Consider the following 21,465-nt stretch of genomic DNA (forward strand, 5'->3'; position numbering starts at 1 on the left):
TTGATTATTTTGGGGAGAAAAGGATTGGTTGGTTTTATTTTTGGTTTGGTGTTTTATGGCACACCAAATTATTAAGGTTATTTAGTGCTGTGGCAGTTTGAGTAATGTGCCATGCCCAGAGACATTCCACTGTAGTCTACCTGGGTGGATTAAATTGTAGGAATCAAAATCATACCCATTTGATTACATGTCCAACATGCTCTCCAGTTAGAGGTCACATCTCCAGTTAAATATCACAAACTAAAGTAATGGAAATAAAGTTTCTGGAATGAATTACTACAATAGTGAATTCCACATCATTTTAAAAATATTTTACATCAGGATTTGAAACTCCTTTTTTTAATTCCTCGTTTTCATTATTTTTCCATTTTCCACATGAGGTAATCTGAATTAACATTGTTATGTCATAATTTACATGATCATATAGTGGATGATACGATATTCATGCTTGGAACAACTGAATGCTACGGCTGATTTTGACAATTGATTAAAGCAAATACAGTATAAGTTAACTTCAAGTTTTAAGGTATATCAAATTAATTTTCAAAACCTAAAGTTACTGTATAAGTTAACTTTAAGTTTTAAGGTATATCAAATTAGTTATCAAAACCCAAAGTTACTGTATAAGTTAACTTCAAGTTTTAAGGTATATCAAATTAATTATCAAAACCTAAAGTTACTGTATAAGTTAACTTCAAGTTTTAAGGTATATCAAATTAATTATGAAAACCTAAAGTTACTGTATAAATTAACTTCAAGTTTTAAGGTATATCAAATTAATTATCAAAACCCAAAGTTACTGTATAAGTTAACTTCAAGTTTTAAGGTATATCAAATTAATTATCAAAACCCAAAGTTACTGTATAAGTTAACTTCAAGTTTTAAGGTATATCAAATTAATTATCAAAACCTAAAGTTACTGTATAAGTTAACTTCAAGTTTTAAGGTATATCAAATTAATTATGAAAACCTAAAGTTACTGTTTCAGATCCTGTACATTATGAAATAACAATTTTAATTCTAATTAAATCAGGTGAAAAATAGAAAATAATAAAAACAAAAAATTAAGAGTTCAAAATTATAACTTGAGCAAATTTTCATAACTTATAATGATAGAAAATAGAAATTGTATACTTATCGATACAGATTTTTATGGACTAGTGAAGAACTTCATGTACAAATGAGGATGGACAGGTCTTGGAGCTAATAGTGAAGGCACCAATTGATAGCACAAATAATAATAAATCATGTACAAATGAGGATGGACAGGTCTTGGAGCTAATTGATAGCACAAATAATAATAAATCATGTACAAATGAGGATGGACAGGTCTTGGAGCTAATTGATAGCACAAATAATAATAAATCATGTACAAATGAGGATGGACAGGTCTTGGAGCTAATAGTGAAGGCACCAATTGATAGCACAAATAATAATAAATCATGTACAAATGAGGATGGACAGGTCTTGGAGCTAATTGATAGCACAAATAATAATAAATCGTGTACAAATGAGGATGGATAGGTCTTGGAGCTAATAGTGAAGGCACCAATTGATAGCACAAATAATAATAAAAATAGTGCTTCATCTGTAGAAGGTAACTGTGTCAGTACAAAATGATTCTTCCTTGAGACCTTCTTTGCAAAATATTTTTATGAACATTATATACATATATATATATATATATATATATATATATATATATATATATATATATATACAGTCGACTCCACTTAACTGCACAGCTTCGGGCCTGTCACAAGACTGTGCATTTCACTGAAGTACGGTACAGTACAGCTTTAAATCGGCACAGCACGAATATAGGTGAAGAATAACGTAAAAAGATGATTAGAATCCACTTTGTCAGCGTTTACTTAAATGAAATAAGAGTCTACAATGAACAGAACTAATGTCATATTGTTGAATCAAACACAACGAAATTTACGATATCGGAAAGAAATCGGTAGTTGATGTCTGCACACAAGTTTTACTAATAAGTTGGTGAATTGCTGACTCTATTTTGTAAAACAGTTCAAACAGCTCACATTCTCTCTGTTCCATGAATCTGCGTAAATTCTGGAGTGACTGTATAGCAACTTTAGATGAAACTTGGTCATCTACTGCATCGTCGTCATTACTTCTTTCATCATTTTCTTCTTGTTTTGTCTCTGTAAGAGCTGCAATGATGGTTGAGTCATCGATTTCACCTTCCATCTGAAAACCATAATCTATTGCAACATATTGTTCGAATTCTTCTACATTCATGCCGTGTGGCGTTTCGAATGGGGTTTCGCCGATATAGGTGGGGTCATCAAGTTACTCGTTATCAGAAGGCACCGAAAAACTTGCCCACCTATAGTAGTTTGGTACGGTTGACTGTGTTACATTGCTCCAGGCATTTCTAATCATATGAAGTGCATCTAAAACTGTCAGCTTCCTTGTCTGGTTATACGCTTTTTCTTCGGGAGATGATCCATCAATGTCTGACAGCAGTTTTCAAATAACAAGCAATCTATAGAACTTCTTGAAATTCGTTATAATTCCTTGATCCATTAGTTGAATCAGTGAAGTTGTGTTCAGAGGAAGGAAAACAATCTTAACATTTGACAGTTTGATGCTGTCGCCATGAGCTGCACAATTGTCAAACAGCATAATGATGCTTCTCTTTTGCAAACGCATTTGATTGTCAACACACTTCAACCATCTCTTCCAAATTTCTGTCATCATCCAGGCGTTTTTGTTTGCCTTGTGCTGTACTGGCAGCTTTTCAATTCTTAAAACATCGAGGGGATTTGCTTTTGCCAATCACCAAGGCATCCAATTTTTCGCTACCATCCATATTGCATGCAAACAAAATTGTCAAACGATCTTTGGCAGTCTTACATCCCAGTGCTTCTGCTCCTTTGAAAGACAAAGTCCCATCAGGTAACACCCACCAGAACAACCCAGCTTCATCGGCATTGAAGATGTCTTTTGGTTGGTAGTCTTTAAGGATTTCGGGTAGAACATCAATTACCCATCGTTCAGCTCCAAAGTTGTCTGCATCCTGTTTTTCGCTGTGTTGTCATTTAAATTGAATTCCTTTGTGCATTTTCCATCTTTCAAACCATCCATTTGTTGGTTTGAAATCATGCAAACCCAAACCATTTGCCATTTGATTAGCTTTTTCAAGCAACAGTGGTCCACTTATTGGAATCTGTCAACTGCGAGCTTGAGCGAACGATTGTAACAGCGCTTCTTCAACATCTTCGGACTTGCCACCTCACTTGCGCTTCTGAGACGGATTGCTGTTATTTTGCCAGTCTTCAGTCATCTTCTTGTTCTTGAGGATTCGCAAAATCACAGTGACTAACACCGAACTCAAGTGCAACAGAGGCCTGACTTCTGTTGTTCTCAATGCATTTTATGACCTCAAACCTTTGAGCTAACGTCAGTGATTTACACTCGCGACTAGTCATTTTAGACTGTAAAATAAATGCTCATAAATTCAAGGTTGAACTTCCAATGATTACCCCCTAATTCAAATCACAGATTAGAGCAATGTTTCCCATGCTGTACTATAATTGTTCCCATGCTATTGCTCCCTGGTGGGCGGGAATATACATATATCTATCATATCTACCACCTATGGCGTCCTTTACATGTCAATCATTTACAAAGTCGCATTTACCGGCTTAATTGTCAGCTTATTTAAAGCGCTACAGCAGTGGACTGGCAATAACTGATCCTGACTATACATTGTGCAGTTAACCAGAGTAAAATTGTATTGAATAATGTGCCACAGGCAGAAAATTTATCGTGCTACTATCCAGAGTGTGCATTTAAGCGAAGTGCAGTTATCCGAAGTTTGTTCCCATTGAAAAGCATTGGGCAAAAACGGGACCGGCATGACTCTGTGTAGTTATCAGGAGTGTGCAGTTAACCGATGTGCAGTTAAGTGGAATGAACTGTATATTGTTGAATACTAGCTAAATGAAATAGATAACTTATTTCTTATTTAACATGTGATTAAGCATTTATTTTTATAAACACTGAGATAATTTGATTCTTTTATGTAAAAGTCTAGCTCATTGTTTTATGTTAAAGTCTAGCTCATCCAAACACTAATCCAGGGCCCATAGTTGGTAAAGTGGTCTAAATCACTCACTTTACCAATCATTGCCATCTCACCTGTCTGCCTTGGCTTGAGTCTTGGGCCCAGCCAGTGTGGGTATGTGAGAAATCTTGCCAGCAGCTTCTCATTGGTTGGTAGTGCTTACCAGGGTTTTTCCAGGTTCTTCCTCCATTAGATGTGCTGGCCATCATGTATAGCCTATCATGTGCTGAAAAATAGTGTTAAACCCACAATAACAACAAACAAGAATCCCTTAAAATTTAAATCTCTTATTAAACTAATGTATTTAATTCATTTGGTGGCTAGAAATTTCAAACTTGAACAGAACATCATGCATAACTAGACTCTATCTGATTAAACGTGTCTTGTACATGTTGTGTTATATTTCCAATTAGAGCTTTGTATACTAAAACAGCTTTTACTGTAATCGGTTCTTTAGTTAGTTTCCTGAATAGGTATACAAAGAGTGCATTAAAAGGTTTATCGAGAAGTATGAATGCTTGATCTTTTTACAATGTTTTGCAATCTGTAAAAGTATTGCCATTAACAGTGTATCCATATATTAAAATAATAATTAAACAATTATTGAATATAAACATTACAATCTATATGATTCTTATATTAGGATGGAGGTATTTCTTAATTTTGGTAAGCAGTGTTGTCCTTGAAGAAAGCAATTTTGATACGTTATTAACCTGTACACTCCACTGAAGAAAATGATCAATATGAATGCCAAGCCAGCCCATGTCAGTTTCCTCATTGTTTCCTTGTAAAAGGCAATTGGCTTTCATTCTCTCCATATGATTTACCTCTGGGCAACATATATTTTGATGAAGCTTTACCCAGGTCAACACTTCATCATACAATAGTCACCATACAATGGTCCAGTCCCCAGCTCAAAGGTCAAGGTCATTAGTAAGGAAAAGATGATGAAATAGGTGTATCATGTACCAGTTAGGACACATGTACTCTTGATGTTAGAGCTGTTTGATAGGAAATCGGATATCTTTAAAGATGTCTATTCTTGGTGTAAAAGATTGTTATGATTCAAGTACAGATATATATATATTGTTTGCAACGTGTTTTTCAATGTTTTAAATGGTTTTGTTAAGCTACTGGGAATATCCTTTACCCAACTCTTACAAAAAATAGGTGCTCCTTTAGGGCATTAAAAAAGATCTGCATATTCATTTTTTTGTCTTAAGGTTAAATAAATGTGTTACAGATTTTGCTATTACTAGTGCTGAAGGGGGCCCCGAGTGGCCGAGTGGTCAAAAGTGCTCTCCGTTACAGATCATTGCCATCTCACCTCTGTCTGCGTGGGTTTGAGTCTCAGATTCAGCCAATGTGGGTATGTGAGAAAGCTTGCCAGTAGCTTCTCATGGGTCAGTAGTTCTTTCCGGGATTTTCCCGGGTTCATCCTCCACCATTAATACTGGCCGCCATGTAGAGCCTATCATGTGCTCAAAATTGGTGTTAAATCCTACAACAACAACAACAACTAGTGCTGAAAGTCTGAACAACGTTTTGTCCAGTACTATCTAGTCTTTTGACATTAAAGCTAAGTAATGTTTCATATTCTTCTGTTTCTGCTATAAACCTAAATCATAAATGAGGTTTGCCAAATATCATGACATTCCAGAGTTCTTGTCAATTTTCAGGATTAAAATTTCCATTTTCCTTGCATCGTTTATCAGAAAGATCATTAAATATTTGTTAAAACGTCTGCAGTTTCATTCACTGACTTTGCAATAGTACCTAGTAGCTGAGATGGCAGTAAAGAGGTTAATATTTTCTAATTTAGATACTTCCATATTTATTTTCTCCTAATATTTGCTTGTAATAATTGTTTTTGATTCCTTGATTATTCATTTTACTTTGTTTCTCCATTGTATCTTTCCACTTATGAAATTTGTCTTGCAAATTTCTGCCATAATATATTTGAGAGTTTCGGCCAGCTAGGCTTACATTGCAGTTTATTGTTTTGTTGCGCATGAACATTTGGAATTTTAAGGGTTTATGAAAAGTTCACTAATATCTCTGGTCATCTGGTATAAATGTAAATATCTCTGATCATTTGCTTGTAATAATTGTTTGTCAATATCTCTGGTCATTTGGTATAAATGTAAATATCTCTGGTCTTTTGGTATAAATGTAAATATCTCTGGTCTTTTGGTATAAATGTAAATATCTCTGGTCTTTTGGTATAAATGTAAATATCTCTGGTCATTTGGTATAAATGTAAATATCTCTGGTCATTTGGTATAAATGTAAATATCTCTGGTCATTTGATATAAATGTAAATATCTCAGTTAATTTGGTATAATTGTAAATATCTCTGGTCATTTGGTATAAATGTAAATATCTCTGATCATTTGCTTGTAATAATTGTTTGTAAATATCTCTGGTCATTTGGTATAAATGTAAATATCTCTGGTCTTTTGGTATAAATGTAAATATCTCTGGTCTTTTGGTATAAATGTAAATATCTCTGGTCTTTTGGTATAAATGTAAATATCTCTGGTCATTTGGTATAAATGTAAATATCTCTGGTCATTTGGTATAAATGTAAATATCTCTGGTCATTTGATATAAATGTAAATATCTCAGTTAATTTGGTATAATTGTAAATATCTCTGGTCATTTGGTATAAATATAAATATCTCTGGTCATTTGGTATGGATGTAAATATCTCTGGTCATTTGGTATAAATGTAAATATCTCTGGTCATTTGGTATAAATGTAAATATCTCTGGTCATTTGGTATAAATATCATGTGTTTGTGTCTCAGATTTGGGATAGACTCAAGTTGCACAAGAAATTAATTTTTAACAGTTATGTAATTCATTGACTTGACGGGTCCTTTGTAGAGGGATCTTCAGGAGATGTCACCTGCTATAATAATGTCAGTGAATTGATCCACACTTGACGTTTTCAATCAGGAATTTTCTTGTTCAAATTTATCTATCCTATCAGCTGTTGAGTAAATAGATTTGTAGACATTACTATATATATTTTGACCATGAAAGATTGATTTCAATCCAAATGCTTTCAACATGTCCAATTTCAAAATCAGCTTGTCCACAATAATTTACAATTTGGAAACAAAAATCATCATACTTTACCCCTCCTGATTTTGAATGTTCTCAGATCCATGAATATGTTGCTTTTCATCATCATTAGTAATTTGAAAAGAAAGTTTCACTTATACCTACAATCTGAAGTCAAGAATATGTCTTATATTTAAATTATCAGTTCTGATACCTTTCTTTGTAAGTCTATTTTCACAAATGGATTTTACACATTGCACTAGTGCATACAGAATGAGAGCCAATTGAGATTTATTTTCTTCAGACTTATCATTTGAGATATAGGCATTTTGTTTGTGGAATAATGTTCTAACATTGTTGCAAAGCCTTTAGTGACTGGCATTTATTCTTACACCCTGGTGTGTCCAGACAGAATGGTAGTATTAGCCCATGGCTGAGAGTCAATTTACACATTGCTATACATGTATATCATTTCCATCATTCAAACTGATTGCCATTATGTATCAATATACATAATATTTTTCAACCATTTGTCTTGACAATTTCAGTATACACTAAAACCAGTTTACATGAAGTATATGTCAGAATAAAATACTCTGATTATTTTTAATGATGTTCCATGTTAATGAGTATGTGTGGTCATCTCTGCCCTGGCAATTGGCGAGTTATTAGATTATTTCTTTGGTCAGTTATTAGATTATCTCTTTCAAAGATCCACTCAATAGTAACCAGTAGCTTTTGTTCTGGATAAATTATAGTAATACAAAAAAATTAATGATGGGAGTGGCATCATTTGTGTAGGCTGTGTCACAGATGTGAGATGGTTTTGTTCCAATATTCAATGGAACATGCATTCCCAGTCTATGCACTTCAGAGCACATTCTTCTTCTCAAGCATATCAACTTGCACTCTGTAATACAGAACTTTTCTACATCAGATTCTGTACCAATACCAGAAAAAATCTTTGGCTTTCTAAGTGAATATTCATATAACATATTTGCACCTATATTTTAAAGGATTTTACCTATTTTACTAGTATTTTTTATTTTATATACCATATAATGAATATGAATATTTTTACCTGTAATCTTTTAGGAGTACTTGGCTGCTTTTTTTTTTACAAGGAAGATTACAGCAGTATTTAATCCTCATAATTTTGTTAAACGTACAGCCATTATGGTGCTGATGTGCTGGTAAATCTCTTACACACATGCATGCTGTACAGCAGATGCCAAGGTGAAAAGTTTATAATTTTTGGTCCCAGTGGATCAAAGGTCAGATATACTGTACCAAATATTTGAATAACTACATTTTTAAATTTCCTTTCTTCTTAATAATCAACTCGCTACATGTACTTGTAGGGAAAAAGAGACATAATATATTTAATAAAATGTGGGTTACAGCCACTGAGTTAGTCTCATGGGTTGAAGAGCAAATACAATAAAGCATGCAAATTTGCCATTGCAAGCCATGAAAGTAACTTTGGTTTTTTTAATTTTATCATGATTGACGATTAATTTGTCAAAATCAGCCATAGCATTCACTTTATGTACATTTGAAGAGGTCATTTACAATGTGTTCATCCATTTAATTGCTGTAATCCATTGAGTAGTATAGCTCTTCAGCACTGCAGTATTGTTTTAAATTCTTTTTTGTTTCATTATTCAAATATATTTTAGATAGTGTGTGTGTGTGTGTGTGTATATATAAAATTTATTTTAATCCTCATAATTATGAGGATTTAAAAAATGTTTTGCTGCAGAGTCTGATGAAGCATTAAAGCGAAACCGGTCACACATTCTACGTGTTGGTGTTGTTTGTTTTATAATATATATATATATATATATATATATATATATATATATATATATATATATATATATATATATATATATATATATATATATATAATGTGTGTGTGTGTGTGTGCAGTCATAAATTTCCAACATTTTATGAGATTTTTGTATGAATTATTTTTTTAAAGCAATTCTGTTACAAGAGAATTTGATAATTTTAGTTTGGGATTAACTAAGATCTGAATAGGCCAAGTAATTTCTACTACTATAATAATTCCATAGCCTATATGTGTAATTGGAGGATAATTAATTGTTTCCACAATTTTAGTTGGTAGCAGATAGAAAGACATGGTTCTACACTGCTGCAGATGGTTCAAAACAAGTGGCTGGGTTTGTCACACAATTTGAGGGACTAACAGTAGTCACGGTTAAGGTTAGTAAATACAGTGTCAGTAAAATGGTTAATTTGACCTTCCAAAGTTTTTTAATTATCTAGACCTTTAATTTTTCTTGCCATCACATTTTTAGTTTTACTGTGTATAGACTAGAAGAGCTTATAGAATGGTTTCTTGTCTGTCATCCAACGTCCCTTAGTTTGTTATTGCTTCTCCTCCTAAACTACTATGAAACTTGCATGCACATTACACATAGTTGATCCTAAATGAAAATGGTCTTGCTCAGACATCCAATATAGCCACCACAGCAAACATCTTGAAAATCTTGTTATCACAATTCTTTCAGAATCAAATTAGGTTTTTCAGTATAAAAAAATGTATGTCTAAATGAAAATGGTACCACTCTGATATCCAATATGGCTTCCATGACAGCCATCTTGACAATCTTGTTATTCCTACAAATCATTGAATTTTCCCGTGCACCTATTAACTGCGTACGGAGGACTCTCGCCTCAGTGATTTTCTGTGTCCCAGATCAAAAATTGCCATCCAAAGACACGAAATTAAGTGTTTTCAAGATCTCTGAAATTAATTCTTATTTAGAACCTGCAAATTTCAAAATATGGATTATATTTTTACCGGTATTGATCACCATTTTCGATGATAAAACGAGCAATGTATCAAGGTTTAATTTACCAATTCTTATCGTAATTTTTTCACATTCATCATATTTTAAAGATATTTTAAATACATTTTCTCTGGAAAAAATCGGGAGCCGAGACAGAAACCGTGTTGTAAGTGGGATCGCGAGTTATCCGGGCGCGAGTTATTGAGGGAGCGGTGTATATTAGTCCAGTGGACTAATTATGATATCAAGTTTTTTTTCTAATGAAAATGGTCTTGATCTATCCTTAAATATAATTGCAATGGCAGCCATCTTGAAATTTTTGGTATCGCATTGGTCATTAGTGCTGATATGACATCTGATATGGCTGTCATGGCCATTTGGAAAATTCTGTATCATTATTCCTTCTGAACAGATGGTCATATTAATGAATACCGTCATTTATAAACACACTGAAACTTTGAAATTTGGTTGTTGTAGCTATTTGTAAAAGTATATCCTTTTTGTATGTGTTTTACATGTTTGAACATTTAGTACACATTCAAAATTATGTAATATTCATCATTTATTAGTAGAAATGCATAATGAGCACATAATTCTTCTCTTCCTGCCTTTTTTTAAAAAGGTGTGACTGTTACTCAGAGGGGCCATAACATAGTCAAATTTATAAGGAAGTATGTGCAGTAATTGTATACATAATTAGATAACATAATTAAGAACGTAATTAAGCAAAAGCAATATACCAAAATTAGCTTCAACTAAATTGGAATAAAAATGTTAAAATACAGAAGGATTAAATATTGTGTCAGTAGACATATAGGTTTGGATAACACTCTCTATGGGGAGGTGGGCACAAAAGTTAACACTTTATGTGCTCATGATGGGGAATCCGTTAACTCAAAGCAGACAACAGGGCATTTCAAATTATTACATCACCTGGCCATAAGGCCTAGAGATCCATGCATATTAATGAGATGATATGGCATCTGGTTGGCTGAGCTTGTTACCACCACAGAAGCTATATATATTTCTAATCTGATTTTGATCAAAGTTGTAAGAAATGTTTTTAATCAAACCCTCACATGAGCTTGATAACAAATAAGAGAGACACATTTTTAAAGGTCATCTGATTGGCTGAATTTGTTATCCCATGGTTGGCTTTACTTCTGATCCAGTTTTAATCAAACTTGGTAAACATATTTCAGCTTGAAGTTATCAGATGTATATAATTGTCAACAAATGTAAGCAAGATCTGTGTATGTTGATCAGTTGATCTTATAGCCAGTTAGCTGATTTTGTCAACCCTTTGCAGCTCTGTTTCTGATATTTTTATCAAGATATCCAATTAGTTATATTGTGATCAGGATCTATTTGTATTAATGAGGGGATCATGTACAAAATTGGTGGAGAGCTTCTTACTACCTGAGAGACCATATTTCTGACCTAATTTTAATTGGAGTTTTGTTTTGAGCAAGATCTATGCATATTTATCCACTGATCTTACAGCTGATTTTTTTTATTTACCACAGTACAGACTTTTTTAATAGAATTTTCGTCAAACTTGGTAAATAAGCTCTTGGCGGAGTACAAGTCAGAGTAAGATCAACACATAGAAATGATTTGTTGAATTTTTGAACACTCTAGCAACTATTTTTCTGATTGGAGTTTTACCTGACTTGTTTCAGTTGTTTTGTCCGCCTTGGATGCGGTAGGTCATGGGTTCAATCCCCAGCCGAGTCATACCAAAGGCTTATGAAAATGGTACTAACAGCTGTCTCACTTGGCGCTCAGCATTAAGAGGTTAGTGTTAGGACTGGTTGGCCTGGTTTTCAGGATATTGTGACTGGGTGGAACATCATGCTACATGTCTGTGGCATGATGCCCCAGTGCTAGACATCACAATTAACTGCCACACTGCAGACATTGTAGCAATATGACTGAAAAATTGTTAAAGCTATGTTAAAAATCCAAATCACTCACTCACTCAGTTGTCTTGTTTCATCAAGATCTGTGCATGTTTATGTGATATCTTGTATCTGACTGGCTGAGCCTGTTACCACCTGACTCAAGACCAGATTTTGATCTGGTTTTGATTCAGCTTGGTAAATAAACATGTATCATTGCCATTGACGGGTCCTGTAATGAAAGAGACCTGCACATATTGCATTTGGTTGATTGAACTTCATACCTATGTGTCTTATCTAATTTATTTAACACTTGGTAAATAGTTTATGTAATGAAGAAATTAGATGAGTTTGATTAAAAGCAAGAGACAATTTTTTGTTTTAAATACTGTCTTGGAAATAAAGTTTATCAGTCTTTAGTAAAATAGGTACAACTGACATTATAGAATGTTTGAGATATAGATTACACAGAGCTATAATTTTATGATACTACCTATGGCTGCTTTGTGAAACAGTCAACTATTACGTAAACCAGATGAGTAATATCAGGCCCACTTAGGTGACTTGTTTCTTGTGTTCTACATCAGACAAATTGGAAGTATGGTTTAAAGATGGAGTAGCAACAATATTACATAAATTCTTTTGCCACATAATGGGCGTATTTGTAAAACTGGTTTGATTTCTCACTCAAACCCTGCTATCAGTGGCTTATTAACAAAAAATTTAATCCACAAAATTTGGTTAAGACACTTTCCATTTCTAGAGCTACACCGTGACAGTGGTTTGGGCATATAGTTCCAACTTTGTCTGTCCTTATGTACTTCATTCTGTAGCACCATGGTTAAATTTGACAATCAGGTCATTTCAGGTACTATGGTGGGACATCCCTATTTCATGAACACATTTCTGATTAAGACAAACTTGATTCCTGTAATTGATTCTTGATTACTTTCTTTAAATTTTATTTATTGCAGGGAGCAGGTCACATGGTTCCAGCAGATAAGCCAGTCCCAGCATTGGAGATGATCACCAACTTTCTAAGGCAGATTCCATTTTAGGAGACACCTCTGTCATCACACTTTTGTTTACTGTAGTCCATTTATATGTTGCCTGCATAGCATAGTAGAGTTTATATGTTAACTTTTGCATTACAAAGGCAACAACATTACAAGTATCAAAGGTTTGGTATTTCAGACTAAATGTGCTTTATTGTCATCGCATTTATTTAGAATATGTTTTGCATCTGATTAAACCAAACAAGGTAAATGTAGGTCACAGTGACCCATCTTTTTCATTTAATAATGAGTTTGTTAGAACAACCTTATATATGTCTTCCGATTGGTAATTTGGCATGCATTGGTTTTTAGACTTAATATCTTATTGGAAATTGGTAAAGGACTCATTTTACCATAGATTTAAGGAAAAGTAGGTCACTTTCACCTTTCTCTGTCACTACCTAAATGTAATAGTTCCTGCATCAGTTGGATATAACGCACTATAAATTAATGAATATAATAAAATATTATTGAGACCTACTTTTCCTTTATGGTACCTGTAATATTTATACATAAATGACTGACCTCATTTAGGCAAGGTTGGTCATTTCTTCAGAAACTTTAAATTTTGGTATGCATTTAAATATAGATGCCACTTAAGTTAGAGCTATATTGACGTGAAAAATATAATTATTTAGTATTTATAAATGAAGGCCTTATTAATACATTTCTTTAGAATTAGAATAAAGGAAAGCAGAGTGCTGTGGACCTGATGATATTAAAAGTTAATTGTGCAAAACATTCAGTATTTACCAAAATTCTGCTTTTTTGCAAGTTTTTGTTGGGGATATGTTCTTCATCATTGCACATTCTGTGACATTCCAGATTTAAATGGTGTCACTATATTTGAAAGCTCTTTACCTGTGAAAGTATTGATTGTCTTACCAGTGAAGTTGTTTTGTCCATTTGGGTTAAATGACAAAATAATGTTCTGCTAAAAGTGACTGAAAGTTTTGCTAGTAATTTTGGATTTAATTTTTGAATGAACTTGGTATCTTTTGAAAAAGTATTATTCTTTGCAGTATCTTTGAGTATTCTGTTAAAACTAACATAAATAGTCATCTATACATATCTTGCCCTAGTGAAAAGTGGTTGGTTATCAAAGTAGGTTATACAAATATGACAGCTGGTTCTTCATGTATCTCTATAATCCAAAATTGATCTTTATTGTTTTACTACATGTAGTTTAAGATTGTTGATCTGTGTGATTTTTTCAAAGTTCCAACATAAAGTTTACGGTAACGGCAAATCGATAGCTTTTTTATCATCATTAAACCAGATGCAGCTTATTTACATCATAACCCAAAGTAGTGATGCCACTGTTTGTAATTAATGGGAGAATATCCTTAAAACGGCATTTTATTTTAATAAAATTTTAGTGTGCGTTTCCATTCATTTTGGAAATATATTCAAGGCACAAATGAAAAGAATTGTCTTCCTTTAATATAATTATATTATTCGTTTTATCCAGAGACTGAAAAGAATGAAGAATGTGTTTCCACCATCAGGCGATTAACTTGGTCAGACCAAGCTCTATTTGTTAGCTGTTAAAGGTATACACATCAGATTACTGGTTCATGTAACGATCTTCGGCACAAGAATTGTACTGTTGGACTGATTTTTACCTTTGAAACCATTTTGTGGCAGACACATTTTATGACAATTTCTCAGTTTTTAAAAATAATTTTTTAGTGATGTCATATGATAAAATAGTTATATGATTTATGTTAATCATTTCATCGGTATAAATCTTAAATTTAAGTCCAGACTCAAGACATTTGATTAATCAGTTTTAAGTCAGACTTGAAGTAATTAAATAGCTGGAACCTAGACTGAATTTTTATTGATGAAACTTGTCTTGATTTCCCAAGCAGATCTTTAATCAGGACTTAAATTTATTTCTAGAAACCAGCTAAAGATCAAGTCAAACTTAAAATTTACCAATGAAATATTTTAAGTCTTAACTTTTAGAATTATGTTGGTGATATTTGGACCTGATCTTTCATGAGCTGTTTCTTATAATTAATTTCAAATTCCTTGAGATATTTTGTCTTGTTAAATGTATACAAAAAGCATCTACCTGGTCATTCATTTTGATACCAGGTATTACTGGGTTGATGTTAAGTTTACTAGATGAGACAGATTGTTTTAGTCAGTGCCATTAAGGAATTCTGATGAAGCCACCTGGTTTTCTGTCACTAAGATTATTAAGAGATCTCTGTCATTTACTTAAAGGTTGATTTATGACACATTTCCATTATTGTGACTTAGACACAATTCCTTGACATATTACAGGTTCCTATACATTAATCATGTAAATAAAATTATTTTCCATGCATGTATTAATTTTGTTTATGAATAATTTGTACTTTCAGTAAGCATTCCTTTTTGCAAAAGTTCTTGTTTCTAGTTCAGACACTTGTAAATATAATATATGCAATCTGCTTTCAGTTGAACTAAATCAATAAATACAAAAGGTTACAAAGTTACCCTTGTAAATTATGTCAGATGCAAGTTAGAATATAAAGTCTTTCTTCTGTCTGTAGCTTCCATGATCTACACCCCACAACACTTTGTAATATCCAGGTGTTGCAGGTGAAGTAAGGCCCTGGTTACACTGTGCTGTGTGGTGTTAAATTTTGATTTATTTATGACCCATGAAATTACCACCATTTTTGTGGGAGTCATTTTGGTTAGTTGGTTGGTTAGGTTGATTTGACAGCATTTTCAGTACTTCATTGGCTATATGATGCCAAGCAAATGGTAGCCAAGTGTATTTCCTAATGATACACTAAGGCAGCTGATCCAGGCTGACCTGGACAGGTATCAAACCCACCACCCTTGGATTATGAGCCCAGTGCTCTGCCAAATCAGCTGCTGAAGCTCCCTGAGTCTTTTTTGAATACAGAGATATAATTTAATATGTGCGTAGTAATCCATAAATTGGCCAGGTAGACTCTGCTTGTCACTATGGAGTTGAGTGTAAAAGCTGGCGAGAGCAGTACATTTATATTACACTAGCTTATGATACTTGATTACACTCGACTGAACCCAATATTGACACAATCATGTGCTAAAAACTGACATTAAACCTCACAAAACCAAGCCAAACATCAACACAAATGTGATACAATAAGTTAATTTTGTGTGTAATGTAAGACAATATATTTTGCTAATTTTTTGTGATTTAGGGTCTTGTCTTGACAAACCCAAATTTCTCATCCTTAGCAGGTCCCTAATTTTCTGATTATAGAATGCATACCACAGTACGATATTACTTTGAGTAAAAGACTCGGATAACCACCTATTAGCCTTTCAGCATATTTGATTTTAAAAACAGATTTTAAACAAAAATTATGTTCTGTGGCAGCCACCTATTCCAATAGCTCTGAATTATGTAAAGAGTAAAACAGTGATTTTAATTGCTATTGTGCCTTGTCATGAAAAACAAAACAAGGCAGAACTGCTAAAATAAATAAAGATTAACTGCTACAATAAATAAAGACTAACACAATAACAACTGTTTATTTTGATGTGAAAGCTGCTTTATATATTTGATAAACAATCTTTTCTTAAAAAATATGTAAGATATGCTTTTTTTCTCACCCGTGTAAGCATGCCAAGACACAACATTTACTTTTATTGTGACATCAGCATCAACTATATATTACAGTTTTGCATTATATGCATTTTGGCTATAAAGCTCATATGCTGATACAGAAGAGGTTGCTGTCTTGCTGTTCTTGCCTGCTGGAGTTGGTTCATCATTTTCAAGTTTTGTGTTAATGTTTTTGAAAGTCACATACCTTCTTCATTTGTTGGTGCATTTAAATGAAACCTGGCTGTAATATTACAATGGGTCCAAGGTTTAAATGTTGACATGCAAGGAATTGCCTGTCTTGAATGCCTAAAAAGAAGGTATATTTCATCATTGTAATTAGGGCTGTTCCATTTAAACATACATGGTACACAGGAAAAGCAGTTTTAAAAAAAATATATGACAGGTACATGTACTTTGATTTTATAGAGTTCATATTAAAGGGATAAGAAAATCCTAAATTGGATCTATAGGTGAGTACTTTAAAAGTGCCTTCCCTGGGTCCCATGTATATTTTAATGGAACAGCCCTTAATGTTAAAGTTTTGTAGAACATTTTTGGAAAGTGATATATCTTCAATAACAGTTTCTGTAGTCAACTGAAAATTTAGAATAATATAGCTTTATCATTAATATGCTGGTATGTGCGGAGTGCCTGTTTTGAGTGTCCATCCTACCTAAGTTCTATGGTTAACAATGTTGTTGTTTTGTATGAAAATTTGTAAAAACCAGACACATTTGTTACACTGAGAAGCAGATAGATGCAGGTGAGACGTAACATTCCATGGAACACTTGTTCTACATATTTTTCTTAAAAAATATTTTAAAAATAGAATGTGTGTGTGTGGTTGTGTCAGTAGGAGAGAGATAATAACATAAAGTATCATCACTCAACAATGAAGCTACTTACAGTTACCTCCCCATGACCATTGAATATATTTGTTGACAGTGTTGCATTATTTATAGCAATGCAAATGCATGCCTGGTTTTACTTTTTCCTTGGTGCCATTACAAAAGGGCACAAGAAGTTATATTTCTATCTTTATGTTAACTGGCTTGTTAAAAAAAATGGAGGCAAAGTACGTAACACTGCAGAGTAAATGGGTGGGTTGGAAGGTGTCGAGTATTATGCATAATACCTTCAGTTCTAGTGGATGGATTTTAGCAAATATTTTTACATGCATTCCATATAGCCAAAAGAAAGAAATCTATTCATTTTAGGGTCAGTAAATTGAGTGTAACAGTGGATCAGTTTTACTTATTGATTTTCATTTTTCAAATTAAGTGACGTTTTAATGAACCAATATAAAAAGAAATGTAATATCTCTTCCACTCAAAATCCTCAAAACAGACCTATAAATTTTGGGATCCATAGCTTGAAAGTCAAGGTCATATACCAAACATATCTCTTGCTATTGCATTTACTTTAAACACTACCAATGGAAGTGTTGTACATATCTCAGTGGCATCTGTTTTCCTTTTAAACCAGAATTGGAAGTCACTAGCGGGTTACTAGTCCTAAACAGATTATATCATCACATTGTTTTTCAGCACGCGTTTCACTGAAAGTTCAAGATACTGTCTTCATATAAAAAAAAAAGCCCCAACTTTTAATTTTATCATTTTTGCATGAAACCTTTCAGCTACGTTGCACCATTTTTCATTCTAATGAAATTTGGTTCATAACTTTATCAACAGCCCAGATACGAACTTAAGACATGAATTATTGCAAAATCATGTGCTATTATTGTATTCTGGTTTAAATTGTCTATACATGTAGAGAATTCAGTTTTTGTGTGTATTCATTTTTAAGCCTTTCAATCAATAGAAAAAATAACAGTAATCTGAACTTATTTTTCTTTAGTATGAAATTGGTTATTATTATTATTAATGCTACTGTTTTTGTTGTCAGACCGAATGTTGATAAAATCTGAATATTTATTCCAAAATTTCCTAAAACTTAGTCCATCATATCCATAAATTAGTACACAAATATATTTACTGGATCCCACCTTCCTTCTATTTATAGTGCTTGAAATCCAATATAAGCAAGTGTAAGATAACTAGACATTATGCGGCAGCTTCGGTACATTTCATTGTGATGCCTGCCAGATGCTACCATTTAACATTATCAGCCTTGTGATCTATAATTGCAAGTAAAGAAATCTTGACTCTTTCATCCTACATATTTTTTTCAAAATTTTCCCATTTTACACTAAAGTCATTGCAGAGACAAAATTGCTGAAAATGTAGTCTGTATTGAGTGTGATGTTTTTGTCAAAGCACGGTTTTCACTTGATGGCATTTTACCACCAAATTTACATCATTGTGGCAGTGATGTTATTCAAATCAAGGGAGGTAAACCACTGTGGAAAGTATGGTCAGACCTAATACCTCTATTATCTACCTTATGTATTAGTAGTCTCGCACCCAGCCTTCTTCACTATTATACTTATATAGCGAAGAGACTGTGGTACCAGGCTCTACAAAGACTTGTTTTCACACCAACCAATATTATCCACACCAAATCTTGCACTTTCAACCAGAAAAAAGTCCTCACCAAGAAACTTTACAATGTTGACCTGTCTGTTAAAATTATGCACAAGAGAAGCATGGCAATCATATCTGCTCATTCAGTATTGGGGTTTTTAAAATCTGTGAAAGAGATTAACTCATTTCTTTAAAGGACAAATCCAATGACAATAATTACCCTCTCAACCTAGGTATTACCCACAGGTCTGATAAAAATGGAGCAACAGTGGGAGAGTAAAGTGCAGTCCCACAACAAATAAGCACTTAAGATTCCTGTATAACTATTAGAACTATATACCATGAAATTTTTGGGATAGCAGTAGTTATGAACATACTGCAAAACCTACCAATTATGTTGGGGACAAACAATTTGATGTTTTATGGCAGGAGCCTGACACTTTATCATTTAATTGTCATTTGTCGGTAACTGGTAAAACTCTCTTGCTCTGATATATCACAGAATAAGACTATATTTTATCCATGATATCATTTGGAAGAAAATATTGAGATAAAAGAAAATACTTCTGCTAAAATAAAATCATATCCTCAGCAGAAAATGATATGGTCAGTATCACATAGTTGATGGATTTGGTATGAGTGTGTTAATTGTTGTACAATTTTAATCCAAAAGCTGTAACTGAGTTTGGATGATTACACTTGCACAGTAGCTGAAAAACGTCCTCTTTCATTGAGAGAGCCTATTGATAAAAATAGGAAGTGTTGATACTGATGGCAAATATTTTCTAGCCTCACTATTGATATAAAATTCAGGAAAACTTTGAGTGGGACGACAATAGCTGGGCAAAATATTTATCAGAAAGGGACAATTAACAAAACAATACACTCAACAAACAAGAACATATTTAGTGGGCTTGAGATGTTTATGTAAATTTAAAACAGAAAACAAGTGCACTCATGAAAATCATAGGATGTTTCACAAGCTAACAAAGGAATACATACACTTAACACTTTCACACATGCTAGTAAATGACTAACACATGATGTGCTCTTTTTGTTGTTTTTCTTTTAATTTGAAAGTTGGATTTAACCGAAAAATATCTTGGTATACCAGTAATTCAGCAGACCTCTTGTATCTATATGTAATGCTGTACTACACAAATAACATGATAATGAGAAATACACACAGCATTTCTTGGCTTATCATAGAAATAGGTACCTTCATAGATTTCCAACTTCATAACTCAAAGCACCATATTTTGCTGATGCTATATTAAAATATTTTCTCATCTAAAGAAAATGAATGAGACATGCAAACATGATCAAAATGATGAGCCAGTAAAAAAAAAAGTGATATCCTTTCTAGGCCATGTTGTATTTGATATTGTTCGCCAAGCAAGTAAGCACAGCAGTGATTATTGATCAAAATGCTATGATTTGAGATTTTTACCCCTCTTGGAAATAAGAGAAAGATAAGAGTACTAATGAGTGCTCCTTTTGACAGCTATGGGTACACTACTAGTTGTATCTCAGAAACTGAATTTGAAAGACATTTCACTAACAAAGACACCTTGTGCATCTGCCAAATCCCTGAATACTTCTCAGTGTGAAATGGAGTCATGAAATACAGCTCTACCTAATTATAACACAGTAGTCGGTGTACATTAACCAGATTATATACTGAACCATGTTGTATCGAGTAATGTGATATATACAGAACCGCGATATATTGATATGCTAAACCATGGTATATCTGGCACTATAACAAAAATCATTTTATAGTAGTGCCTTGAAAAGGAAATTAAGATATTACTAAGTTTTACACTTTTCTTTCAACTCTTAATGTTATACATTTATGTGATTCTGGTCACGGGCTACAAAGGAGTACTGCGTTAAATCTGGAATCGCGTTATAACGGGAATAACTATACAGAAGCGACAGTTAAAAACAATGTATAAATTATTCATCTTTGAAGACCAGTTAGACAACAGCTAAACATTACTAAAACAAGTGGAATCATGACCTCAATCCTGACCCAACAAATAACCTAGTGATGTAGAATCAAAACAGTTAAGAGAAAGGACAGGTTATAACAATGGCGTGGGATGTATAACTCTCGTGGTAGACTGGAAAAAGAAGGACTGTACCATGTCTCAAATGTGCCATGTCCAGATGAAACAGAACATATACGACATATTCCCATCTCAGAAACAACCCACAATCTCGATGCAAGCGAGCTTTTCTGTAACAAGTGGACCAGTGTCAACCGCAACAACCCAGACAGCACAAGCAGGAAAAGCAACGAACACCAATTTCTTTTATAAAAATTACCAAGAGAAGCAACTTGCAGCCTGCAGAGATTGTCGAGCTTCCATGGGGGAGGGGGTGCAAGTGCGCAGAATGAACATAAACGGTTCCATGTCTGTTTCCAAAGCTTAC

At 33.3% G+C, this 21,465-nt stretch overlaps 1 protein-coding gene across 3 annotated transcripts in view; it reads left to right on the forward strand.

Moving 5' to 3' along the window:
* Window positions 1-15,277, forward strand: part of LOC149793347 (lysosomal protective protein-like) — a 64,696-nt gene extending 49,419 nt beyond the window's left edge. For all 3 annotated transcript variants that reach the window (XM_089967330.1, XM_089967329.1, XM_089967331.1), the window contains exons 12-13: window positions 9,289-9,393; window positions 12,859-15,277. In XM_089967330.1, coding sequence (XP_089823456.1) covers window positions 9,289-9,393; window positions 12,859-12,942 — 189 coding nt within the window. In that variant the 3' untranslated portion in view covers window positions 12,943-15,277. The remainder of the gene's footprint in view (window positions 1-9,288; window positions 9,394-12,858) is intronic.
* Window positions 15,278-21,465: the final 6,188 nt, after the last annotated feature.

This window comes from Sinohyriopsis cumingii, chromosome 8 (genome assembly GCF_028554795.1).
Source record: "Sinohyriopsis cumingii isolate HCF-2022 chromosome 8, ASM2855479v2, whole genome shotgun sequence".
NCBI classification, from domain to species: domain Eukaryota; kingdom Metazoa; phylum Mollusca; class Bivalvia; order Unionida; family Unionidae; genus Sinohyriopsis; species Sinohyriopsis cumingii.